At 47.1% G+C, this 27,272-nt stretch overlaps 1 protein-coding gene and 1 long non-coding RNA gene across 5 annotated transcripts in view; one reads left to right on the top strand and one right to left on the bottom strand.

The window, feature by feature from the left end:
* VIT (vitrin) overlaps positions 1–27,272 on the bottom strand; it is a 101,602-nt gene that overhangs the window by 3,429 nt on the left and 70,901 nt on the right. For all 3 annotated transcript variants that reach the window (XM_008700236.2, XM_008700235.2, XM_008700237.2), the window contains 6 exons: positions 26,027–26,089; positions 22,203–22,350; positions 9,893–9,996; positions 6,859–7,085; positions 3,811–4,324; positions 456–645 (listed from right to left, as the gene is read on the bottom strand). In XM_008700236.2, coding sequence (XP_008698458.2) covers positions 467–645; positions 3,811–4,324; positions 6,859–7,085; positions 9,893–9,996; positions 22,203–22,350; positions 26,027–26,089 — 1,235 coding nt within the window. In that variant the 3' untranslated portion in view covers positions 456–466. The remainder of the gene's footprint in view (positions 1–455; positions 646–3,810; positions 4,325–6,858; positions 7,086–9,892; positions 9,997–22,202; positions 22,351–26,026; positions 26,090–27,272) is intronic.
* LOC103671582 lies at positions 602–3,364 on the top strand. Of its 2 annotated transcripts, none has more exons than XR_570969.1 (4): positions 602–689; positions 1,467–1,547; positions 2,624–2,944; positions 3,070–3,364. It is a non-coding gene; the product is annotated as an uncharacterized LOC103671582 (long non-coding RNA). The 2 variants fall into 2 exon arrangements; XR_570970.1 differs by having other exon boundaries at positions 2,494–2,944.

Below are 27,272 nucleotides of genomic sequence, written 5' to 3'. Positions count from 1 at the left end.
AGGGTGGTTCTGCCACAAACCCTGTGAACTCTCTCCACGACACAGTCAGAATGTCGTCCTCGAAACATTTAATTAAGCAACTCCTACATTGTCATCATAAAAATGAAATTTGTTGAGAGTTACAGAATCCTGATTAGGAAAAAAATGGGGAAAAAAACCTCAGAAAAACTCTAGTTAAGCCTGTCATAAGTTCTGCACTCTATTCTGAACATTTATTTTAAAAATAATCATCAAAATGTAAATCCCCAGCACCCTCAAAATGATGTATCGTTTTGCCTCGTTCTATAAACCTATGATCATCTTTCTCCCTCCAAGTTTTGAAGTATGCAAAACTGCACTGGCGAAGAATAGTAACAGCACGTCCGGGCGCCAAGCCCCATGTGCCCTGCTGCCCCATAAAGCGCTGGAGGCTGTCCCAGAGCCAGTGGGGAAAGCAGTATTGGCTAGTGCTTTACCTGCTTGGACCTCAGTTCCGGGGCTGTGAGTTGAACTCTGTGCAAATATTCTGGATGACCTTGGGGACAAATTTGTACAGGTTGTCAAACTCATCTACAAAGAAGGAGTGGTCGCTGGCCGGGTGAGTGGCGATGACTTCCAGCTCGTCCTGTGCAGCCCATGCGACACCTATCGCGTAGGTGGTCACTCCTGCGGGGACAAAGTTCAGATGAAGCCAGCATGCCCACCAAGAGGTGATGCGAATGAACCCTTGCCTTTCTGTTGCTCTGTTGGCGCTTGTGTTGGAATGCACACAAATTCAAAATGAGAATGTTCCCCAAAGCATAAACAGCCGCTCTACACTAACAGTAACACAATTGATACGGTTGCTATCTCATAGGCGTTTATAATCTTTGGGAGGAAAAACCCCAGACAAAATGGAGTAAATAAATTAAGATTTTCATGTTCAGGGGCAGTAGAAGGGATGATATTTGGGGACAAGAGAGACTTGATGCCATGCAGATGACATCACATGGCACATGCCTGCTCTGCCTGTGTGTAGAGCCAAACAAAATCTCAGAGAGTTTTATATTTTTATTTTTAAAAGATTTTATTTTTTTAAAGGACTCTCCACACCCAGTGTGGGGCTCAAACTCCCAACCCTGAGATCAAGAGTCTCATGCTCCACTGACAGCCCACCAGGTGCCCCTCAGTTTTATTTTATTATTACTTTTTAAAAGACTTACTTTTTTATTTGGGGGGGGCAGAAGGAGAGGGAGAGAGAAACTCTAAGCAGACTCCGCGCTGAGCACGGAGCCTAGCGTGGGGCTCCATCTCATGACCCGGAGATCATCACCTGAGCTGAGACCAAGAGTCAGACGCTTAACCGACGGCACCACCCAGGCACCCCTTCCCTCAGTTTTAAATGCATCAAAAGTCAGCTTAAGATCTTCCTAACTAAAACAGTAGACTCGAATTACTTTAGGCTTGAAGGTGAATTTACAAGCCATAAAATGCAATCTCCTTTCCAGCGTAGAAAGCCTTAAAGAAGGACCCGGAGAGATGGTGACCCAGCATCTGCTCCGTCACTGACGTGAAGAAAGGTTTTCAAGGTAAGGGACTGACCAACAGTATTGAACGCTGCAGCGAGGTCACGTGAGATTAAAGCAAAAAAGTGCTCCTTGGATTTAGAAAAAAACCAAGACACTGGTAGCTTGGTGAGAACAGTTTCAAAGAAACCAAATGAATTGCTGTGAGTTGAGATTGAAAAAGAAATGAAGATGTGGGCACAGCACAGAGAGCTAACCCTTTCTGGAAGTTTGACTGTAAAGACAAGGAGGTAGGTGGGAAGTGAAGCAGAACGTGGTGTCAGAGAGTTTGTGTTTGTTTTTTAGGGAGGGATCCGAGCATGTCTAGATGCAAATGGGAAAGAGTGCTGGGGGTCAAAGGTGTAGGACTGCAGGGGGGGAACAAGAGGCCCCAGGGAGGGGAGAACAGACTCAGAGACTCGGCATCTGTTCTCAGTGTGGAAACCGGGAGACTGTCTGGTAGATGGTTCTTGATTGGGGTTGGGGGCACCTGGTCAGTGGGGGCTTGACCTTACTCTACAAAAGCCTGTTCCCATGCCACCTTGAGGCTGGCAGAGTGGGGTCAGCTATATGGCCATGAAACAGAGGGAAGAGCTGGGGTGTGGCCTTCCTGCCCAGCCACCCATGGCAGCCCATGTCACCATCTCCAGCATCTTCCCAGTGCCCTGTTCTGCTTGGAGAGCCATCCACATGGTTCTGGCCCTAAACCGTTTTTCAACTGTGGCTCATTAAGCTGCATTTAAGCTGCCAGTCCCTTCTCTTACCTCTCCAGTGTCTTTTCTCTGCATATTGTCTACATTGTTGCCCATGAACACCAGCATTGGGCTTAAACACACCGCCAAGCCGCAGTGGGAACAGATTTGCTGCAGAACGTGGCTTAGATTGACTAAGCCCTCGTTTTTGCACCAAGATTGAAAGGCTGCCCCCCAATAAAGACAACACAAACAGTATTCAAAATTTGGCTTTTCAGATCCTCAAGTCCACCCTCAGAGAGAACCTTCTACTGGCAATTCTGAAGGATGGTCAGCCAGCCCTGCTGTAGACACTCCTAGGGACACAATGCTCATTGTCTTCATGTAATTTGCATCTATTTGTCCTAGTTCTTTAAAGCTTCCCAGAACATCTCCCTCAGTCTTCACTTCTCCTGATGAGGAGGCCATGGATACCCTTTGGGTGAGGCCAATGGAAGTCCACTTAGGAAAACAAGTCAGAGTGGAGCTGAACATGAGCTGGAGACAGATGTTTGGACACAGCAGGAGAGCCCTGGGCTTGTAGTCCAAAGCTGGCCCACCTGGCTCTGCCCACTCACTTTGGAACTTTGAGTAGGTTGCTGCTGAGCCTTCAACCATCTTCACTCTGCTGACATGAGCCCAAGGGATGCTGAGACTGCTGGCGCACAGGCCATCCACCATCTTGCCATTGTGAGTACACCCCACAGGCTCTACAAGGGTAAATCACTGCTTGAACCTGTCTGCTTGCTTTGGTTTCCAGAAGGCAGAGCTGCTGGTCCATTAAGGCTTGTTTGTTTTTATCCCTCCTTGTTTAGGGAAGGATTCAAAGCAGCTTTAAAGAATACTGAAAATCCTGCAAACTAACAGAAATTAAATGCAGGTGCAGAAGAGAACCACCCCGGACCCAAGTGAGTCTTGTACACTAGCACTTATTTATGGGTCTTTGGTGTTCATGGACAACTTGGTTTACTTTTATTATCATTACTATTATTGCTATCCCTTGGGGGTTTTCTTCAGGTTGTTTGTATTTTCATGATATTTTATGGTACTTTTGAAAACGGTGATTAAACATTGATTCCGTGGAAAAAGGCATTAAATGTGAGTGATTTTCTAAACATTTACAAAAATATTTTGCTCATTTTTCATGGTTTTAAACTTTCTGTTGCTCTCTTACAAATTTTTATTTGGAAATATCTCTTTAAATTTTTTGGATGAAAATTTCTTTGAGGCTTCCTCTAAACCCTCGACATCTGGCTAGCAGTTGCCCCTGCGTGTGTAAGGCCTCAGAGTGTCGGACGTCAAGGAGAGGGTTGATGTTCCCAGGCATCTATAGCTCTGGGTTTGCCATGACACTGGAAACCACCTTGGGGCTTCCTGCCTTTATCCTTCTTCGCTACTCAGAGAGGCTGGTCGTGTTTAACAACACCCCTAATACGTTCCCCCATGGTTTTGAGCATTTTATTAAGTGGTAGACAAAACCAGCGCCTAAAAAGACAGCCCCTTCCCTGTCCCGCTGGCCCACCACGCCCCAGAGATGTTCGGCAAGACCGGCTTACCCTTGTGATGGGCAACCATGGCTGGTATTCGGACGTCATCATAGGACCTCCCATCCGTGATGAGGATCATTAACTTCCTCTTGTTGGGCTTGGACTTCTTGAAGAGCTGTTCCAGGGCATAGTTGATGGCAGCCCCTGTGCTGGTCCCACCACTCCAGTAGCCCACCCTTTTGATGGCATTGAGGATGTCGGACTTGGTGTGGTAATCGTCAAATCCAAACTCCAGCCGCTGCTCGTAGGTGTACTGCACCGCCCCGACTCGCGTGTCTGTTTCCGAAATCTCAAACTCCTTGCTGATGTTGGCCACGAACTGGAGAACCGTGCGGAAGTTGCCGGTGCCCACGCTGCTGGAGCCGTCGATGACGAAGCCGATGTCGGCTGAGTTCCAGCAGGTCTTGCTGCAGGCCAGGCGGTCAGTGTCACAGACGCGCTTCAGCAGCGGCTGCACGGTCTTGCGGAGGCTGAACCAGCTCTGCACGTTGAGCGAGTAGAAGCCGTTCGTTCTGCACACAGCCTGGAAGACAGAGGGGAGGGGTACTTGCCAGCTCGGAGGCCGAATTCTTCAGGCGGTCACCATCACCCCGACCCCAGGGCAAGTGAAGAAAGAAGCAGACAGACTTTTGTGTTCTGCACTCGTCTTCCTACAGCTCTTTTTCTACCTCAGTCCACCCGGTCAGGTGCTCACTGGGGTCACCCCTGGACTCACTCCTGCTCCCTCATCTGGGGTCTCTGCTTTAGGGAAGAGCCATCGGTGAAGCAAATCCTTAGAGAGCGAGGTGAATCACTGATTTCAGCTTCGTATGTATGCCTCTATGGGCCCCTCGGTTCATTTGTACTGGCAGCCGGCCATAAGATTGGCACTGGTGGGCACCAACATATGAGAGGATTAAAGAAAGCTTTTGTTCTGATTGGGGAAACAAGATGCGTGAGAAATAGCTACAGGAATGTTTCCAGAGCAGTCCTGCGCCCAGCAACGAAGGGTCCCACCATACATCAGGAGTCACACTAGATGTTCTTGGAGAGATCCTCTCATAAACCCCCACCCTAACCCTACAAGGTGGATATAACGCCCCTTCATGAAGGGACAAACTGAGGGCCAGCTGTGAAGGGACATCCCTGAGTCCCCAAGACTGGAACACAAATCTCTCTGCCTTCAAAATCCAAGCTCTGTCCTCCAGACAACCCTGCCTCCAGACAAATGAATATTTATTGAGTTGTGCCCAAGTTTGTTCCAGAAAAAACTTAAGGCAGCTGCAAATAAACATGGAGCAACCTGGCCTGTGTGCTCCTGGAAGAGACCAGGCTAATGTTCCTAAAGTGAAGTATTTTCTCCTTGCCTCTGTCTCTCCAGGGGTCACAGGGAGAGTAACAGACCTCGTGACTACCCATGAAGTTGTAGAATCGACAATTTATTTTAAAACAAGAAGTGACTTTAAAATGTCCTAGGAAATATTTTTAATTGGTTTGCAAAAACCTTTAGGGTTTAAAAATCTTTCCATGTCCTAGGTGGTGTTTGAGATGAGTGACCCGGCTGAGCTGAGTTGTAGCCAATGGACACAGTGGATGGAGTCCCACCAGGCATTGGCTGAGGTCACGGGGGGAGAGGGCGGTGGTGCTGGGCTGGGCAGGAGACAGCAGGTGGACTGCTGAGGTGGGTCAGGACACGCCTCAGAAGACCTCAAGAGTAATGGGGGACAATAAAGGGTTTGGAGCAGGGACCCCCATAGGACTGGAAGAGCTCATCATAAACATGAGTGGGCTTCACTATGACACCTACACCGAACTGGGGAGCCCTGAGAGGGAGACAGACCAGAGGTAGAGTGCTAGCCTGACCTAGGGAGGTGGCATTGGGAGCTGACGAGGCATCCTGGGATGACTCTGGACCTCTGGGACAGCTGTGTGGCCCCTCGTGTGAGGTCTAGTGGAGGAACGAATTTGGTGGGAAAGATGATGCACTTAGCTTTTTACGTGTCAGATTTAGTTCTTTGGGACATCGTGTGGAGAAAAGCCAATAGGCTGCAACAGATGGCTACAGAGCTCAGGAGGGACCAGGGATGGGGACAGGATGAGGGTGTCTGCTGGTGATGAGTGAGGTTGGGAGCTGTGGCCTGGGAGGGACTCCAGGGGAAAAAAAGCCCAGTGAGAGAGGAGGAGAGGGCCAAGAACTGAGTCCGGGGAAGTCTACCTTTAGGGTACAAGATGGGAAAGAGGAGAGAGCAAATGAGATAAGAGCCACACTGTGTCCTGGAAGTCAAGGGAGATGAGAATTTCAAGGATGATCAAGTGGTCTGCAGCTTGGTATGGTGCTGGAGGTTGAGCCCTATCAGATCTGGAAACACAGACCGTTAAAGCTGGAAGGGCCTCAAGGACAAGTCAGGACAAGCATTCCCTTTCTTCTCTTCCTCCCTCCCTTCCTTTCTTCTCCAAGCTTGGGCCTTTTCTTGGGAGGCAGGTTTATATGGAGTCCCACTGTGTAACACATACAAAAGGCAAGCAGCTCTGCTAGGGTGGGTATAGGGGCCTGGGTCCCCATCTGTCCTGCCCCTATCTGCTGCTAGCTCTCTCCACAGAACCCAGGAGCAGGGCGTGAAAGCCATCTCCCTGACCTGATCCAAAGCCTTTTCTTGTCCATCAGGTTGTTTAATTTGCAGCGTGTGAGTGTGTGTGTTCGTGTGTGTGTGTGCGTGCACACGTGGGAAAGCAAGTATATGTGTGCCTGTGTGCATGCTCATGTGAAGCCCTGCTGGGCTGCCTGGTGGAGGTCCCCTGGAGCTGTGGGGGGAGCCTGGGGAGCCTCTATCTGGGACCTCAGGGACACCGCTTTCCCGAGGTGCTGTTGCTGGCCTCAGTTCATCAGGTCAGTGTGGGGTCTTGCTCTGAGATGGTAATTCCAGGTTCCAGACTTACTAGCCCCTCACTGGAGGCTTCCCTGCCTAGAAGTAAGCTCTATGCCAGTTTGAAGTCATGAGAACAGTCTCAATGGCCGTCACAGCTGTGCAGAGTGCCGGGGATGCTGACGTTGGGCGGGTCCCTGGGGCAGTTCCCTACCTTATTCGAGAAGTTGGGCTCTGTCACGTACTGCTTCTCATTTTCAGTGGCACCTTCGACGGTGATGAAGAAAATGTTGATTCCTGACTCTCTTGCCAACCTCGAAGCCTCCTCCACCTTGTCCGTGGGCCAGCCATCCACAATCACCACGGCCACGTTGGGAGCACCGCCTCTGTTCCCATTAGCTTTGGAAAAGAAGTTCTTGGTCACGTAGGAGATGGCCCGACCTGGAAGAAACAGAGAACCTGTACTTGGAGTGACTGTGATCACATGGGTAGGAAATACAGGCAAGATCCCAGTGGCTTCCAGAGGGCCAGAAAAACCCTCTTGTGCCCTCCCTTTGTGTGTTTGTTTCTCTTTTTTCCTTTTTTTTATAACCACATTAACTATTTTGAGGTGTATAGTTCAATAGTCTTACGCACATTTAAAATGTTGTATAACCAACACCACTATCAGTTTCCCTACCCTATTTTCACTTCAAGCCTTTCACTTCTAATTCTCTATTATTAAATAAAAAGGTCTTAGGGACCAGCACACAGATGAGAAAGACTTCCATGAGAATAAGAGGGTCCCTTCTTTGCCTGGATGCTGGAAGTGCACAAAGTTCTTTCTGGGAGCGTGGGGTAGGAAGGGTTGGCCTGGAGGGACAGGAGTTTCTTGGCCTCCTGCAGCTGGGAGTTGGCCAGCTGGGTGCTCCAGGAGCTGCGGGGTGTGGAAGTCTGTATTCCAGGGGCAGTGGTGTCTTCTGTCCAGTCCCACGTGAGGGGCACGGGTCCGGCTGGCCAGTGAAGCGCAGTACTCACTGAGAACGGAGGGACTGTGTTCCAGCCCTGGCTGTGTGGACCCAGGCAGGTCACTCCAGATTTCCATTTCAGCTGAAAGCCACAGTTGGGAGGTGTAACAGAGCCGCTCAACGTGACTTTCCAAAGCACTTGTTTCACATTGTCTAGGACCTCAGGAATTTTTCAGTCGAGGAAGGTAACCAACTGTCCCAGTTTCCTGGGCCTCTACACCAGTTGAAGTACTGAAACCCCATATGCTCCTGGGTAAACTGGGATGACCAGGTCACTGTAGAGTTAGCATAATTGCCTATAATAAGGCAGGGCTCTTAAACCGGGCTCTTGTGGGACATTGGGGTGGGGGGGGGCGGTGTATCCACAGATCCCCTGAAATTATACACAATATTTTGTGTATGTAAGTATTTAGGTAGAAGGGTAGCTTTCGGGAGATTCTCAAAGGGGTCCTCAATCTAAATAAAATCAATCTAAAGTCTTAAGACTTTAGGATTAATGTCATTACACTCAATGCTTTCTGGTTTTGGCCAGGATCCTGGCTCCACTGGCTAGTGTAATCTTACCTGTTAAATGAAAGGATCAAATATTTACATGTGTTGGAGCTGGAGAAATGTCTTGAAGACCCCGTATGATCTGGCTGTAGAGAGCACAGCTGCTAAGGGGAGACAGCTGCTGAGAACTGCCTTCACAGTCAACGGATAATGTCCTTGAAGGCCCAAGACACCCAGCAGTCCCCTCTGGCTGAATATTAGATGCCTGTAAACAGAGAATATCCTTGGCCTCATCCAATGAGTGTGAATGGAGCAGGCAAGGCCTGGTTCAGGGGCTGACTGCTGTAGCAGAAGCTTCTTGATTGTGGTGGCTTCCTGGCTGAGTCAGATTCCCGAAGAGGCTATGCTGGCAGAATTGAGAATGTGATTTCCTAATCTTAGAAGAGACAGCAGCTCCTTGGAGGTCTGGGTTCTGCAGGAAGCTATGAGAAGTCATCTCTCAAAGTTCAGCCTCGAGCTCCTTCCTTCTGCCTTTTGATTATTCTCAAAACCATTTAGTACCTAGGAATAAATCCCTTTCTGCTTAAACTAGCTGAAATGAATCCTGTTCTCTGAACCCAAACCCTGATCAGTACAGGGCAGAGACAGAATATGTTATCCCCTGAAAAAGGTATATGATTTTATTAAGTCACCACTCTAATCCCATCAAGAATATAGGGTGTCTTCCGAAGTTTCAGTTTTATTCCATGACACATTACTGGAATGTCATTGATCTAAGTATTCAATAGGAAACAAATCAGAAATCAACTCTATCATGTTTGTAATGAGGTGGTATTGATTTGGGGTCCCGGATAACAGTGACTTGGCCAATGTTTGATTAGCATTTTTCAAAGGCTCTTCATTTGCCAGGTACTACTATACTGGTCTACAGAGATGTACACTGTGGTGGGGAGGGAAATAATCAGATTTTCAGTGACTTCAAAGATGTTCCTTCAGAGACGGTTCTGTGTGCGCTCCATGGCAAGCCACCGTGGCTCACTTCTCCATTTCTTTGGATGTTGATGATACAAAGAGGTTCCCTGAGAAGTAGACAGCCCTCCCAGCGTCCCCAAAGCCAGACCACCATTTATAAACTGGTATATTGGCATAGACTCACTGGCAGCTTTTGAACTTGGTTAGTGTGAAACTGTTTCCCAATGCCCAGTGAGCTCCCGATGAACTGATAAAATGGTTTCTGGACCTGCCCCACTGAGGGCTAGACTTGGACTTCTGGTAAACCTGCCACTCCACCTCCTAGCCTTGACCAAGGCTCAGACATATGAGGAGACTCAGCTTGAAACAAATCTCCTGTCCCTCTCTGTACAGTCATCACTATAACAGGAGCTCACTGGAAGAAGATCCCCAGGGAGCACTGTGGAGCTTTCTGAATGGAATTGGTTATAACATTTAATGTTAAATAGTTGATGATTTGTCAGCCAATCAGGAAACAGTTATAATAGCAGTCCTGCTTGTCCCAAAGAAAGTTGCCAACCTGAAGAACCAGGCATGCTGGAACTCTCCAGAATATGTGTGGTAATGATTCTTGCCCCTAAATTCATGATGATACTTTAGAAAAAATACAGATATTATGAGTCATTTCTTGATAGATTATTCTTTTTTTCCCTCCGCCTATATAGGATGTTAGGAGACAATTACACAAAGGGAGAACCATGGAAGCAAAATAGAATGATCTGAATTCGGATTGCATACCTGCGTTTGAAAGCCCTCCTCTCTGGGTGATTTTGTCTATGGCAGTCTTCAGATCCCGGGAATTCATGTGAGTCCTGAGGCTAAATTGGGCAGCAGGGTTGTCTCTGAAGAGTGAGAATGAGAAATAAAAATTAGCTGGAAAGTTACTATCTTTGGAGGAAAGCAGAAATCAGAGTCGATTCTTTTATATACAAATAGAAAGGAAGCAACTTCAAAGCCTGAAGCTGTGTTTTATAAAATCCCCATTATGGACAGAAGGAATGGTAAGCTGGGAGGGCTGGGGTCCTCCTCAGTGTGTGTAGAGAAAATGGTCTGTTCCAGGACTCAGGGTTCTAGTTTTGATTGTGCTGCTTCCTTGCTGTGTGACCTTGGGAGGTCACTTAACTTCTCTGGGCTTCAGTTTCCTCATCTAGGTAAAAGGAAAGATCACAACATTCATATTGCTAAAAAAAACAGGACAATTGTCAAGTGGGATTTTGCAAATGTCACCGTGTCCCCAGGCTGCCCCAGACCCTCCTCTCCAGGGAGAAAATCCCAGCCGATAGCCACTCCCCAGGTTACCCCTACACTGGAATTACATCTTAACTGTGGTATCTAGGAGAAGACATCCCTTCATATTTTCATTTTATGGTTCCTGTGACTGGGTGAGAATATTCAAATCTTACCCAGAAGGTTGACATCTGTTAACCAAAAGGTCAGCTGGGGAGAAGTGGAGTAAATTAAGTAGAGAAACAGAATGAGAATCCTTCTCTAGAGAGGAGTCCCTGCAGGTAAGCTGGGCAGATAGGCATGGAAGCAGCTGAGCAAGGGTGTGGACGTGTTTCATGACCAGGTGGGAAGAGGGCCAGGAGGCAGGGGGCTCCGTCAGGCCCTTGATGAAGTGGGGATGCATAGTAAAAGCACATCTCACAAAGCACTGACACTCAGCCATGGGCAAGGCTTCAAGTGAGTGTGACCCCCAAGGTCCAACGGGACCCCGCACTCCAGAAGAGCTGGCACTTGGTTCCCTGCTCCATGCTGCCATCTTGAAATCCTTAATTTTTGAAAATAGGGCTCTGCAAATTATGTAGCAGGTCATACCTGTAGGTGACTGAGCCTTCAAGGGGAGGGAAAAGCCTTTTTTTTTTTTAAAAAGTAGACTCCACACCTAGTGTGGAGCCCACTGTGGGGCTTGAACTCAAGACCCTGAGACCAAGATCTGAGCTGAGATTGAGAGTTGGCTGCTTCACTGACTGAGCCACCCAGGTGCCCCCGAACTTTTTTTTTTTTTTTTTGAGAGGAAAGACTTTCAAAAGCAGCCTTTCCACAAACACCAGGAATAGGTCTTGGGAGAAGCAGCTTTTGGCAGTTTAGGTGGGAATTAATTCCAAGGGGACTTACAGTGGATTCTTAGCAAGTCCTTTGGGGGACCTGGCAGTGTGATCACCAGGAAGCCAGTTCCCTAGAACTGAGAGGAGACATCCTCTGCCTCTGCCCTCACTTGCCTCCCCGGCTCCATCCCTATTTTCCAACTTTTCTAGCTATCTCCTGGTGATCTCTGTCAGAGGAGAACTCCTGGAGGCTGCAAGTGTGACCCTCTGTCCTCCACTTTATTAGTAAAGATGAGGGACATGGGCTGGTTCTTAGACAAAACCAAAGTGAAATGCCCAGCAGGCATGCTTATCTCTGTGAGAGGGGATGGGAAACTGGGAGGACCGGCTCCCTTCGGGAAGGCAAGGGAAGTTTAAAAGAAGCTCAGGGAGATGGGTGTTGGGGCCAAACCTAACCAGGTGAAATGCCACCAGATGAAAACCAAGGATTAAACAAAAACAACAACGATGACAAAGCCAACTGCAGAACGGGGAAACGTGGGCGTGTTAGCCAAGCCCGATCTTACTCTCCACCTGTGTGCGGCTGGAAGCCTCGGGAAGTGTGGCCACAGGAACAACCCCGTGCAGGTCACAGGGAAGAGGAATCACACAGAAAAGAGCTCTATCGCTCAAGGGCTTTTGGGTGTGTATTCTTTACAGATCAGTATCTGCGAAAGCTGAACTTGTCCCTTAGCCATCAAGGCTCAAAACCTGGGCTCCATCTTTATTAGCTCATCATCGGGCCTGTGAGTCCTGTCAGTCAAGTCCTGTAAGTCCCTCTGTCCACGGTCACTTTCTTTTATCCCTCCTCAGTACGTCTGCAGCAACCCTCTGAGTTCAGGCACCCTACTTCTCGCTGTTTCTATTGTAAGAGTCTCTATTTGGTCTCTGCAAAGCCCACCGTATGCGTATCTGCTAAAAAGCCTCTTCCTCTGCTCAAAAATCATCAGATTTTTTTTAACTGTTAAACTTCATATTTTGGCTTTCAAAAGCCCATCCATAATTTAATTCCAACCCATCACGTTCATATGGTGTTGTCTGTCTCCATCTCTATCTCTACCCACCCCCCACCCCGGGATAGCCTATATTCTAGGCAGAATGAGCTGCTCACTGTTTCCTGGTTTTCTAGCTTTGTGTCCTTGCTCATCAGTCCCTTCACCTGGAAAACCTAAATGTGCCCACCCTCCAGCTCCAGCTCCCTGTCACCTCCCCCTGCCCAGCTGACAGTCTCCACACGTGACTCTGCTTCTCTAACCCACAGCACCTTACACACTCCATAGCACGCGCAGGCTCTCAGTGAACAGTATTGAAGAACCACTCATTTCTTCTTCTTCTGTGCATCTCTACCTCTAAATGCTGGCGTCGCCCTGTGGGTATCTCCCTCACGGCTCCCTCTTCAATATATGTACTTCCTTGGGATGGCTCATCAACTTCAGTCTCCTGAGCTTCAGAGACCATTCACGTGCCAACAGCTGTCCCGTGCACACTGGCCGGTCCTCTCTCTTGAACCCCAGATAGACATAAAATGACTCCCATCCATCTCCATCTGGAATGAACTGGGTGGTGCCTGGAAGTGGCCCACAACCACCTCAGGTTTGGTATTTCCAATACTGACGTCATAGATCTTCCAGATCCGCTCCATCCAACCACCCATATTCCCTTCTCTAGTCCCTCTTCTGACTCACTGTCATCCCAACAGAATATATTCTGGATACCTTCTGACACCTTCTTCATCAAATGCCGTGTCCTGTCAGACCAACCTCTTAAATATCTCGTCTCTCTTGCATTCTTTCCAGCCTCGCATTTGGACTTTGATCTTTACTTTCTTGAACTCTGGCAGTAACTTCCTACCTGGTCTTCCCGGAATGGCCTCTACAGGGGACCTTTTATTCAAAAGGCCATCATGCTGATCAGAGGCCAATTAACCTGGGAGCTAATAATTCCTCCTCCAAGGGGCCTAATTTTGTATTTGTAATTTTGTGCTCTTTTTCTTAAAAGGACCCTCGAACTACATAAGCTTCAGAGTTCCCAAAGCCTTGATCTTCCCTTGGTGACCAAGGAATATGAACTTTCTCAGGGCCTAAAAAATAAAATATGAGTCGAGCCAAAACAAAATATTATTGGCTACAAAATGAAAAATTGCAAGATTGATATTATCAATAGTAAGTATGTACTTGTCTACCAAACATAACACAATATCCACTTCATTAATTGTAAAATTTTAAACTCATAAAGCTTGAATACATTTGAAAATGATTTGCGGGCTAGGTGTTCTCCCTTGCAAGATTTCCTGAGTATGTCTGATGATTGTGAAGAAATCATAGCTAATTAGAAAGTGTTGCTCATACACAAATAACTTAAAAAGCAAAAATATAACATTTTCTTTCAAAAGTTTTTCCAGAAAAAATATATTTAAATGTAGAACTTAGTCACTTAGCCACATCCGTGGCATTCCCCAGAATGCTGCTCAGGAGGCTGTCTTAATATCGATCACTTTGCAGAGCAATCGATTACCTGTCTCTTTCCCATACTACGTATACAGCCAAGTCTCCTTATTTGCAGTAGTTTCATTCTATAAAGTTGCTGCAAACATCAAATTAGCAAACACCGAGCCATTGCTCCTAGGGGAAATACTGGCTTAGGTTCCTGTGGGCCTCCAGTCACAACATTTTCATCAGTAGATCGATATATAAACTTGTTTTATGTACATTTCTGTTGAAGACACCTCATTTAATGTATATTTCTTAAAACTAATTAATCACATGCAATATTTCTGTTTAATAGAATACCAGCTGAGAAGGGTTTAACAGCTTTCTGACCCTGGGTAATGTTACTATAAATTTCTTCGGCTCTTATCCTCACAATGCTGTCCACTATGTTTTCTGGTGTTTTTTTTTTTTTTTTAAAGATTATTTATTTATTTATTTATTCAACAGAGATAGAGACAGCCAGCGAGAGAGGGAACACAAGCAGGGGGAGTGGGAGAGGAAGAAGCAGGCTCATAGTGGAGGAGCCTGACGTGGGGCTCGATCCCAGAACGCCGGGATCACGCCCTGAGCTGAAGGCAGACGCTTAACCGCTGTGCCACCCAGGCGCCCGTTTTCTGGTGTTTTGGTTTGTTTTTCCACATCAGTTGTCACTTCATGAATTCATAAGTTCAACTACTTTTCCGTAGCCTCATCAGGCATTCTAGTTATTAATTTAGCACTTCCCAGAGCAGAATCACATACAAATCAGTGATTTTCCTCTCTCCTTTTCTGAAAGTACCAAATCATTGGTTCATTGACATTGAACTCATGCCTGAAGGAAACTTATGGAGCAGTTGTTGTTTCTCCATAAGTACCTTGTAGCCTTCTTGTGCTTAGAACACTAGAGAATATTTCAGCACTGTACTTGCGGGCCATTTAAAATAGTGAAATCACCGAAGAAAAGCACAAAAATATGAAAAATGCGGCACTAAATAGATTGCGACAAAGAGGCTTGTTAACAGTATGGCAGCTGAAACAGGAAGGCAGAGCACTGCCTTGCTTGACGTTGGCCAGGACCGTGTGTCAAGCAGCTCAGATCCCACCCGTATGCCATGCTAGTTTAGAGACGGTTGTAGAAGTACCATGAGAATTTGCTTGCAAATATGGAAGCCACAAGGCATGAAGGTCTACCGTTCCCTATTTGAGAACAGGCTCTGTGTCCTAGTGTTTCCTGTCCCTAGTGCTTAGCATACAGGGGATTAAATCGTTAATTTGTGGAACAAATAAATGAAGAAAGCTCAAGTGTCCTCTCTTTTCTTGGATCAGCCTTACTGGAGTTGAACGCTGCTTCTCAGCTTCACACTGATCCTTCTCTTCCTTTATTACATCATAGAGGTGGATGAATCCATCTCCAGAGGCAGACAGCTGAGCTATTCACATACCCAATGAATAGATGCTTTTAATTTTATTTACTGTTATTTCTTTTAAAAATATTGCCTCCCTTACTAGATGGTGAAGTCCTGAAGAACACAATCTCTATCACATTTGTTGATTTATTTTTAATGGACTGAAAGTTTGGATCAGAGGACCTCTGAAACTCTCCGGTTGCTAAAATTATTATTAGGGGCAAAGCTACTGAGCCATCATCCATCAAGGGACTTACAGACAAATGTAATCAAACCACTTAGAAGAATTTTACATTAGTATCCCCTGCAAATGACATAGAGCTTAGTGCATGGTAAGCACTCAATCAGTCTTTGTTAAACTGAAATGTAGTTAAATCATAGGAATGAATGCCACGTCTTTAATCTGCAAACTGTAGCAGCTCCTTGTACCAGAACACATGGACGTATGTACCTTTTTCAGGACATAGGGGCTGGTGGCCTGCCACCCTGGCCAGGTTACTTCTCAGAGACAGAGACCAGTTAAAAAGTTCAGCTCTATTTCTATCTAAGCAAACTTTTAATTTGTAGTTTTATTACAAGATCTCATTAGAGGAAAACTTCTTTTTTTCTCAGCGGTATCAAAGATTTCCTTTGCAAATAAGAGAAGAAAATAAACGAAGGCGTATAGCTCAAGGAGAAAATAACAAATTGTACTGCTTGGAAGAGAAGCTAATGATGAGAGATGATAGGGAGCGAGAATTTGTGCATGGAAAGGAATAATTTATGCAACAGGAAATGATTACCCTGTGAGTGTTTAAGAAGTAAGAAGAATGCCTGTCAGAAGGGGGCCCCGGTGATCCTAAGGAAGGCTTGACACCTGGGGGCTGAACACCAGGACGGATGTCAGTGTGCCCAGGCTTCCCTGATGGTAAACTCGCCTGAGGCACCTGTTCAAGCCCGAGGAACCAGATCTTGTCCTGGCAGCAGCTCTGTTTGGTAGGTCTACACTGGAGGTGGGAATTTTTGTTGTTGTTTGCTTTAAACAAGGGATCCAGGTGACTCCTATCCTCAGGAAAGTTTGGGAAGCTCTGGAGTCTGGAAGACTTCTGAGGCCCCTTCAGCTAAAGCCCCACAGGCTCCTGCGTTAGCCCACAGTAGCTGCAGTCACACTGCGTGAGCCTCTCACACAAGCTCTTATGCCTGCAGTGGTGTGTTAACTGATCAGATCTCCTACAGCACCAACTTCTCAAAACTCTCTCCTCCCACAGGGCACCGCCTTGAGGTTACAATAAAATCACCCGACCATATTGAATCTTCTCAGTTTCTTAATGCTAAAATGTGATGATTCATGGGCGTAGTCACTGAGATGAACCATGCCTGTGGAATCGGGAGGACGTGCTGGGGTGGCCCTGCTTGCCCAAGCTCATGCTGGGAGTGGCAGGCTGGGTGGCAGACTTATTCCTCTAGTGCATCGCCTGGCTCAGAACAAAAATGAGTTTGCCCCCATCCTCTCAGGGGACTGAACAGCTCTGGCCACCCCAGTGGGACTTGGTACAACTAGCCCCTTTTGAAAGGACACTCGTCCTGCATTTCCTAGGACCAGAGATGGGAAACAGGGTCTTATAATCAAATTTTGTTTTTAGATGAATGGTTTTTGTAATTAATAACAAGAATTCAATGCACCCGCCAAAAAGTAGAGAATCTGTATACCTCTTCCTGCGGGGGGCAATGTAGACATGCAACGTGCTGGTCAGAGGGTCACTCTGGCACACACCATCGCTTAGGCTCGCTGCTCTGCACCTGCGTCACAGGGCTCGGAAGCACCGAGACACGGGCTGTCTGCAGCAGACACAGCGTTCGGCACTTCCTGAACTCGGGCACAGGCCCGACCACCTGGGGATCATGCTAAAATGTCGATTCGAATTTTCTAGGTCCAGAGTGAGGTCTGAGGTTCTGCCCTTCTAACCACCTCTCAGGCCACACTATGGATCACACGTTGAGAAGTAATGTCCTGGGGGTGCTGTAAGAATTGAGAAAACCAGCAGTGGGCTGCCAGTGATAAGAGGAGGGAGGAGAACAAGTAAGAAGATGTTTGGAGAAAGCATGAGAAAGGCTGAGAAAAGGAGGAGGAGGAGGCACCGAGCCGGGAGAGGGTTCACCGGATGACACACAGGCCTGTGGGAATATCTGTGCCTGCACTCTCTGCTTGCACAATAGAATCCCCTGGGAGCTCTAAAACTTAATGATGCCTGGGTCCCACACTCAGAAATTCTGATTTAATCGAGCTGAGGTTTGGGCTGGGAATTGGGATTTTCAAAAGCTCCCCAAATAGTTCTAATGTGCACCGAGGTGGCCATCTGCTTCTCTAGCACAATGATCTAGGGATCGGGGGATGTAGGGAGAATGATCTCAGGGGAGCCCTGCGATAAGCCCAGTCAACGTGCGATGAGGGTGGAAGGGGAGCTGGTGAGGGGAAGTGGTGGAAGTCAAGAGCAGTCCTTGTTTTATTTGTACCTCCGGGAGAACTCAGTGGTGAGGAATAGAAAAAGCATAGGATTTTTGGGTAAATGTTATTCATAGCTCGCTCGGCCTTGAGACTGTGTCCCTGAGGAGTGTGGCTCAAGGGCTCAGCTGCCTGTCTCTTAGAGTGGAGGGTGGAGGTACAGTCTTTACAAGTGTTACAAGTGCCATTAGGCCCTGGAGAGCCGATGCCAGGCAGCTGCTCTGGGATCCGGTTAGTTCTGTAAAGGCAATGGAGGGCACTAGAAGAAGACCGGGTCGGGCACTGGAAGGGTCTGGGCTCTGGACATTGTGGCCACTCGACTCCTGGGAAGCTGAGCTGTCTCCTACCCTCTTGGCAACAGATTGGAATTATAGACTAAAATATCAGCTCCTGGGTACTAAACCAGATTCTGGTTTAATAAGTCTGGAATGGGACCTGGGCATCAACCTTTTTAAAGTTCCCTAGGTAATGCCAGTGTGAAGTTAGGACCTTCTTGCTCTGAGTCCCATGGAGCTGTGTCTCATGCTCCAGCCCTGCCCACGCCTTCTTTGCTGCAGACTCAAGAGAATGTGCCAGAATGTATTAGTTTCCTATTTCTGCTGTAACAAATGACCATAAACCTAGTGGCTTAAACACTTATTACGTCATAATTCTGGAGGTCAGAAGTCTGACAGGGTCTCCCTGGAAGGGCAATGTTCCCTTCTGGAGGCTCTGGGGTGGGGTGGGGAGGTGAGGGGGTCCCTTTCTTGTCTTTTCCATCTTCTAGAGGCTGCTTGCATTCCTTGCTTATGGCTCCCTTCCTCCATCTTCAAAGCCAGCAGTTGTCTATCTCTGAACATTCTTCCATAGTCAGATGTTCCTCTGACTGATAACAGCGGGGAAAGGTTCTCTGCTTTTAAGGTCTCATGTGATTAGATTGGGACACTGGGTAATCCAGGGTAATCTCCCCATCTCAGGGTCCTTAACTTTCATCACATCTACAGAGTCCCTTTTGCCATGTAAGGCAATGTAATCACAGGTTCTAGGGATTCGGAGGCGGACAAGTTTGGAGGCCACTCTCTGCCTACCACGCCTGTCCTGAGACTTGATCCTCCACTCTGTCCCACACGGTGGCTCCGCTGATCCACGGGAGCCTCTGGGCATCCTTCCTTCTGGGAGGGGGTGGCAGCAAGGAGGGGGGGAGCCGCCTGCAGGACTGAAGCTCTGCAGTCCGGGGCCGATGGGTAAGATGAGGAAGGATGTGCAGCCCACCCCAGAGCCACCTTCCAAAACACTGGGCAGCTGTGACAGACCCATGAGAAAAGAAAAGTCTATGTCATTTTGAAATGAAGAAAACACAGCATTTTCTTTGTTCTATAGCTGTTTTCCAACTGTTGATATACTAAGGTTGATTACAGAGTTCAAAAGAACTTGTGCAATTCAATTCCACTTATACTGAAACTGGAGACTAAAACAAAATCATCTTGAAGGTCAGGGGGCACTTAGCACCTGCGGATCCAGGCTGCAGTGAGAACGCAAGCAGCTTGGCTTCATTCATTCTGCGGGCTGGAGTTCACCTCACAGCTGCCTGCACTGGCTGTCCTCTCACTTAGCCTTTCCGTGTCCCCACCGGTATTAAGTGCGATCACGAGCCTGTTGGCTGTGTACTTTTCTATTAGAACTCACGCGCCAGACGAGGGCTTGGTCCTTCGTTGGTTTTTTGTCTAAGGACAGCGTCTCGGTCTTCAGCGTGATGGAAAGCCTCAATTATCAGAAGCTTTTGGGTCAGATGAGCAAAATCTTCACTTCGAAGTCAATTCTGTTTGACATTTTAGGAATTAACCCAAGATTTAATGTTTGCCCTCTTTCCAGCATTCATGCACTTCACTGTGTGCTCTTGGGAAAGTCACTCAACCTCTCTGAGGGCAGCACTGGCCTCGTCTTGGAGGGCTCATTCTTGATGGGCTGGTCATTTCTTTTAGAGCCTCATTTCCTCTCTATAACATGAGGAGGTGGAAGCAGGAGCTTTCTATGGCCCCAAGGCTCTGTGATTCTGAGAGAGCAGGGCTGATCCCAGTGATGGCAAGGTGGGCATTGGAATCCAGTGAGAACCCAAACACCAGGAGAAGAATCAGACTCCCAATCGGCCAAGCATTGACTCTTCCTGCTTTTCCTTTTCCAGAAACACAGGCCCCACATCTGCATCGACTCCTGCCTGCTCCCCTTTCCCGCCCCTCTCTATGCACTAAGACCATTTGGTAAAGAGAGGACTGGAGGGAGACCCTCAGGGAGGAGGCCAGGAGGCTGAAATCAAAAGCAATTTCAGCTGGGCACGCGGATTTCCCCTTGCGTCTCATCACACCCTTCTTATACCGCCCTCCAATTTACTGTATTCCCCACATTCCACTGAAGGATGCGTCACCTCCACGCAAAACATCAAGTCCTTACCAATCACCCCACCTAACGGGAATGGAGGCTGGAAGGAAGGGAGAGGCGGCTCATCTAGTCTGTGAGTCCAGCGTTCATTTATCGGGTGTCTTCCGAGTTCAGAGCCAGTCACTGAATCACAGAACGTCAGGGCTGGCAGAGCCCTCATAAATCATCCCGTCCGCCCCCAGTACTTGACAGAGGGCAGCGCTCCCACAGAGAGGTTAAAGGACCCGCTTCAGGTCACACAGCAGAGCTCAGGCCAGATAGACTGTCACCGGTTCATTGTGCTTTGCGCCGCACCCTGTGGCTTAAGGAGGGTGCCGAGGGTTGATTAGCTTCTATGAGCATAAAGTGAAGGAAAACAGACCCCATTCCTCTGAAGTGCTCCAGATTAAGAAGGACCCAGGACGCAAAAAAGATGAATAGCAAGCATTTTTAGAAAGTGAAATTGGTAAGCATGGAAGTAACTCTCTCCTGCAAACGGTGATCACATTAGGAGAATGTGGGGGGAAATGGTCTTCTGGGGGGGGAGGGGAAGGAGCCTTTAGTGAATTCATTTTCCTTCCTTGCTACATTGGCTCGTTCGTCTGCTTTCTCACTGGCACACACAATTCTCCTGCCATTTTTCTTTTCCTTGACATATTTATTATTTTATTTTCATATTCTACTATAAACCTTGGTATACATAGCTTTTAAAGCAGCTATTTTTAATGCAAGATGACACACCGAGCTTTGAACCCCCCAATAAAATTGACCAGGGACATCTGGTACTAAAATGCTTGCATTTCCTCCCCAGAGAAGCCTGCTCTCTGTTCGCTATCTTTAAAAAGTAATGCAGGAATGAAAGCAGGTTGACATTTTGAAAACAAGAAAACAATGACCAAAAAAAATCTTTTTCTACTTCAAGTTGAAGTCCTCAAGATAGATCCTTTGACATCGAGAGTTGATATTTGTAGCAATTGGTTATTTTCATCTATTTGACCCTGACTATATACAAGAAGCAGGTAACTCATCTACTAATTTCTCTTCATGGGAACAGGAGATAGTACTATGCGTGTTATTGGGATTTAATGCTAAAAATACACATGTTATACATTCTTACGAAAATAAAGGGGTTTTGATTATTTCTTTTGACAGTTCAAAAATAAATATTCTAGGCAGGGCCTTTGATAGAACAACCTTGGTTAAAAGACTGCTCCTGGAGATCCTTGGGAAATTTCGAAGGATCTGGACACCCTCTGATTGTTGTCAGGTATAAATGTTTTTACTTTTTGGGAGGGCGGGAGGCAATAAGCTGGGGCTGCAGCTTCTCAGCTAGAGGCATCAAGGTCTATGTTAGTTTCCATTGCTAAGGTTAAGCTGTGGGGAAGGAGGGGTCTGTATTGTGTCCAAGGGTCTTTGTGGAAAGTGAGACCATTATCCTGCCCTTTATGGTTCCTGGCCAAAGTGCCATCTATTGTTTGAGATCTGTGCTTGTTTGCTCTTTCGACTGTTTGCTTATTATCTGTCAACATCTGTATATCTGCTTTAGGGAGAAACCTAGTATTATGAAATAAGATTGACTTATTACCCCAAATAAGAGAAAAGGTTGAGCTTGGATGTCAGTATGAACGCTCAGTTTCTACCCCAACTAGAATAATAGAATGGATGGGGGACAGTCACCTGGTGCTCAGCTGACTGATAGAGGCCGCTCCCCTCCCCGCCCAGTCTTCCCCATTACCTGGTGACCTTTTCCAGGACCAGCACAGAGGCCTAAGGCCATATGGAGAGAAGAGGAAGATCAACCTACAGCACCGTCTTTTCTAGGCCTCTTACCTATAGGTGGACAGAGCACAGGGTGCAGTCCGCCTTGGTCTACAGAAAAGGAAATTGAGGACAGAGAGGCGAAGCCCTGGCCCAAGGCCGCTTGTTACTGGCTGAGCTAAAACCTGAATCCAGCTCCCCTCACTCTCAAATAAATATGCTCTCTACCAATCATGAGTGCAAATGCCATTTACTTCCAAGTGTTCATTAAACCGTCCTTCCCTTCTGGAAGAGTCAGATTTCTTAAATGGCACTGAATTGCTTCCACTTCTTTCATTTACATTTGTATTAGGGCAGAGGATGAATTTGTGCTGTAGGATGCGTTGGTATTATTTGTGGCACAAAATTCAGCATGCAACATCACTTGGTTTCTGGATTAAGAACGGCACTTACCCATACTGAACAACGCCCATCAGTGGACCGCCAGGGCCAATGTCAAGAGTTTGGGCAACATCAGCCAGGAACTGCTTTTGGATTCGGAATCGGCGTTTGCCAATGCTCGAGCTCCCGTCAATTAAAAACGACAAGTCAACTTTGCAATCTGAGGAATGAAAGAGGTCTCTGTTATTCTGATGATCTCTCATTGCATTAACCCGGGCAGTCTCTCCTCTCTTTCTCCACCACAGCCCCCTGTGAATCCAATGCAAAGAAAGGAAAAAGTAGTGGCAAGATGCAGGGTATATTCACTTATTTAAATTTGTAACAGATTTTCACTGGGCACCCAGGTCCTGGACACCTAGGCTAGTACTTATTTCTATAACTGCTTTAGGATTCTCTGTACCTGCCACACTTAGAGCCTGCAGAAGCAATGGCCTCCCGGTCAAGTGTGGGAAAGCCCCAAGGATGGTTTCCTCCGCTCAGACCACATCAGTGCAGGCCCCCAGATGTAGAATCACTGAGACTGAGTGTCAGGAGCCTGCGGTCTCCTACCCTCATCTTAATTTTGTAGAATTATGTGTTGGGTTTTTATAAAGGTATGAAAAAATCTGCAAGGCCCCTGCTGAGGAGAGGGCAGGAATGGTAGAATGAGAAATGGATACCAGTCTTCTTCACTTCCCCAGGTGAAGCAGCCACAGAATTACCCACATTTATCTACACATCTCAGTACTTGGGCAGTCTCTGAACTTTTTCCTTTCTTTTAGTTGTGATAAAGACAAGGACAGTTACTCTGCTTAGAATCTCTGGACCTCTGTGCACACACGAAGGGTATGGGGGGGGGGGCTAAAAGCTCTTCTCAACCTTCCAACGCTGTAGAAGTTGGTGGAAAGCCACATAAGCTGATAGTTAGTGTCCTCTTTGCTCTCAACTGAAATTATATCATCTTAGTATGATAAAACTGATTATTCAATACTGATCAGAAATTCTTATTGGGAGGTATATATCCCTTTGATTAGTAAAAAAAAAAAAAAGTGGGGAATGAATCATTGAACAACTGTGATTTGGGAGACGAAAATATTTCAAAACAGATTTCCATGGGGGGAAAAAAGAGAGAGGGACAGTAAAGTTAGAAATTTCTGGGCTGGAGTATCCACGAGGACACGCGGGCCAGTGCTGTCCTTGGCGTTTGGGCGTGCAGCTGCCTGGACAAGCCTGGATCTCTCTGGGCTGCTGCACGATCGCCCATGAGGCCACACTCAGGCTTTTCTTCTCTCCAATGTATCTTGCATTTCTTCCATGCAACCGGGGTCTTCCCATTCCCCAGGAGGAGATCGGGAGGCAGGGAGGGATATATGTATATATTAAATGAGAGCAAGAAATGGACATGAGTTGACCTAGTGTTAAGCAGAATCGATGAGAGATATTTATTAAACAGTGATTATTACAGAATTGACAGATTAAGGAAAAAAGTTATATCTGAGAATGTGCTTCTTCATCTTGCACTGACGCATGGCAATGAAAGCCAGAGAAGTAGGCAATGACAGGGACCTCTCTGGGCCTGGCTGACTCTGCTCCATCTGGAATTAGTGCCTTGGCTCTTTAGCGGATCTTGCAAACTTTTATTTCCTGTCTGCCTGGACATTCAGTGCCTGCCAACTCTTCCTGTTCCCTTGGCTTCCCCTGTCCTTTGTGGCCCCAAAACTGTCTATGCCAAAGCATGATCCTTGAGATGAAGATTGGAAGAATCAAATAAAAGCAAGAAGTGAGGCTTAAAGATACCGCAGAAGGCTGGGAAAAAGCAGAAGAGAAGCAGAACTGTTCTGAGGCTTGTGATGTTGTACCCCACACAGGGCAAACCCTTTCTTGCCTGTCCGAGCTGGCAATGAGAATTGTTGCCAGCAGGTGGCAGTGGTGTTCTTCAGGGCTCCCCTCTCACTGCACCTGTGGTTTGCTAGAAACGAGGACACACCCAGGCTCCACCCAGACCTACAGAATCAGATTCCCATTCTAACAAGATCTCCAGGTAATCTGTGTGCACATGAAAGTTTGGGAAACACTCCTGGACAGGGGTTTTTCTTCCAGCTGTCAGCAGATTAATATGCCTTTTAAAATGAAAACTTAAAAAAAAATGTTAATTAGAATAAGGCCCAAAGGTGATTTTCTTTTTAAATAAATAAATCCATGGATTTTGAGTCTCTGTTTTGCTTCTTCATAGACAATTTTTTCTTATTTCTTACATCTTGAACCGTGCTCAGGATTCAAGCGTTCATTTCATAGCTAGGTTTTAAGAAGTTGGGATAGATGCTCTCTATTTGCTGGGCTCTCTTTACTCACTACCCTGATGGCTGACATTGGAATCACCTGGGCTCTCCATTTCCCAGGATGCTTTAATGATCACGGTTTCAGCTCTGCGCATGTGCTCACAGAGACCTAGTGGCCTCCTCGTATTGAGAGGAAAACATGCCGATAGGAAGAGGACATCAATACTACAGGATGGAATTGAGTCACTAAATGTTCAGCGTGAGCGATTTATTACTGTCACAGAGGACAGAGGTTGGAGGACAAGGAAGAAAAGGTAAGATAGTGTGTCTACCGGAATCAATCTACCAATTTTCTTAATTGCTTTGGTTTTCTCCGACATGATATGATTTTATAGATTCATGCTTTGTGTTGTCCAATGCATTAAGACAGTGTTTCTTAACCCTGGATATATATCAGAGTCACTTATGCAGCTTCAGCAAAGAAAGATGCCCAGGAATCACTCTGGGCTGTGCTTCTCAAGGTTTGAGGTGCAAAGAAATCAGTTGATTCAGTAGGTCTGAGGTAGAGCATGAGATTTTGCATTTCTAACAAGCCCCCAGGGGATGCTGATGTAGTCAGCCCGTACCCTGAGTAGCAAGATCGAGGGTGAGGGTGATTCAGTAGGGATGAGCAGGAATTGGGCATCCTGAGTTTTTAAAAAATTTCTTCAGGTGATTCTCATACACAGCTGGGTGGGGACTCCCAGCCCACGGGTGGCGGACTTGCAAGGACTGTCTGAGGGTATCTGCCGGTGGTCTCCTTGGCCTGCAACAACACTCAACTGTCTCTTGATTTTCCTCTTTTCCCCTGACCCTTCCTTCCTGGTATCTTCAGGTGGCTTCTCCTCCACCTAGTTAGTGCTGGAGTGCTTCAGGGGTAAGCCCTCTGGTTTCCTTAGGTCACCTTTCCTGTTTTCATAACTTTGGTTTTGAATCCTAGCTCATCATCTTCCAAGTCTGCATCCCTAGGTGGGCTGCTCCTTCTCAAGTCAGATCTGGGTAGAAATGTCTTAATGGAAGATGGCAGACAGAAACGATCTCCCGGCCCCCACCTCCCCACCACAGTGGCCGTCATGGCAGTGCCCATTATCGCAGTTGCTCAAATCATCTTCGTCGGTTTCCTCTCTCACACCTCCACCTCCACCTCCTAGATTCTTCCTTCTCTGTCTTCTGAATCTGCCTATTTCTCCCCATTTCCACCTCCAGCTCAGAGCTCTGTCTGCCATCCTGTCTACGGGGCCACTGACCCTGCTGGCAAGCCGGTCTCCTCCTTAACCACCCACCCCTTTGTCTCCCCTTTAGATCCCACCCTGTTGCCATGGTAATGTTTAAAAAATCTGATCCTTTCCCCCTAGTGCACACAGACAGTCTAAATCCTCCATGAGCTTCCCTTTCCCCTTAGAACAAAGTGACAGAAGAGAGGAGATAAACAGATCCAGGGTGGGAGAGGAGTGGGTTTGGGTAGGAGTAAGTGGGGAAAGAGGGGGAGCAGATCGGATGTCACCGCCACTATGGGTTTCTAGTTGTCAGTTCACTTACTTGGATCGCCCTGGGATACTGGCTCCAAAGACTGTGTACTTAATTCTTCTTTTGGAACAAATCCTGGAAAGAGCAGTAAAACTTTTGGTGACTTACAAGAACAGGAAGCATCTGGCCTTACCCCAGGGATGGGGACATAATGGATATTCACACCCAGCTTGGGTTGGGGGGGAGGCTTGGCTTAAGGCTCACTGTGCTCTTCTCCACACCACCCCTGCCTTCAGAGATAAGAATGAATTACTGATCACCTACTAAAGACATGGGACTCTCCTGGGTGCGCAGGGGGTTTGAAGTCAAAAGACTTGGGTCTGTTCCCTACTGCCTGTTAACTGAGTCTATCTGAGCCTTAGTTTCCTTATCTGCAAGCAGGAAGCACTTGGCCAGTATAAATTATCCCTCTGTAAAATTCTGAAAATCTCAAGGTCAAGGCATGTGTCTTGCTCGTCATGTCAACCTTCACCGAGCCGATCACATGTAGGTCCTTGATCAACATTTGGTGATTGAGTCAATGAACAAAGATGGGTGAGACAAGTGGACAATCTAATGGGGGGCAGATAGAGACTGAGGAGAGGATCTAAGATCCCAGGAATGCAAATAGGAGGGTCCAGAAAGCAACCCCTCCCCTCCACAGCCTGAGATTAGAGGTAAAGCTGCAAAAGGGTTTTGTGCTTTGAGAGAGAGAGAGAGAGTGTGTGTGTGTGTGGAATTTCAGTCTTGGGAGTTTTCTCTGGAGTCATTTACATGGAAGCCAAGTTGACACATGTATCATTTAAGGGATTAAAGACAATCAATAAGAATCTTTTCAGGCTCGGGAAGGCCAGTGAGTCTGTCAGGCAGCACCGGAAGTTGGTCGGTTGGTCTCCCTGTTTTCGGGATGCCCGGGAGCGCCCTCCCAGAGGCTCTGGCAGGGGAGGAAGGTGCTGGGGGCTCTGCTCGCTCTTGGCTGTGGTGAGCTTTCTCTAGGCTTGTTAGTTTTTCCAATTTGTCAAGCACATGATTTCATCTTTCCATGAAAGGTCAGTCTGCTCATCCCACTTCCTCGCATCATTTTAAAAATTCGCTTTGGGTGTCTAACGGCATTTCTCAGCCAGGAGCCTCTCAGGGAAACTGTCCAAGGCTCCATGTTGGAGGGAGGGGGGAAGAAACGAGAGGCCAGCATCCTCTCCTCCACCTCGTCTCTCCCTACCAGTAAAATCTGCCCTCAGTCCGAGAGCTGGGTTTGCTGCTGGAGTTTCAAACACTTAAT

The sequence above is a fragment of the Ursus maritimus genome, unplaced genomic scaffold, assembly GCF_017311325.1.
Source record: "Ursus maritimus isolate PB19 unplaced genomic scaffold, ASM1731132v1 scaffold_6, whole genome shotgun sequence".
NCBI classification, from domain to species: domain Eukaryota; kingdom Metazoa; phylum Chordata; class Mammalia; order Carnivora; family Ursidae; genus Ursus; species Ursus maritimus.
The sequence above is the reverse complement of the archived record's forward strand: the minus strand, read 5'-3'. Positions and strand labels throughout refer to the sequence as shown.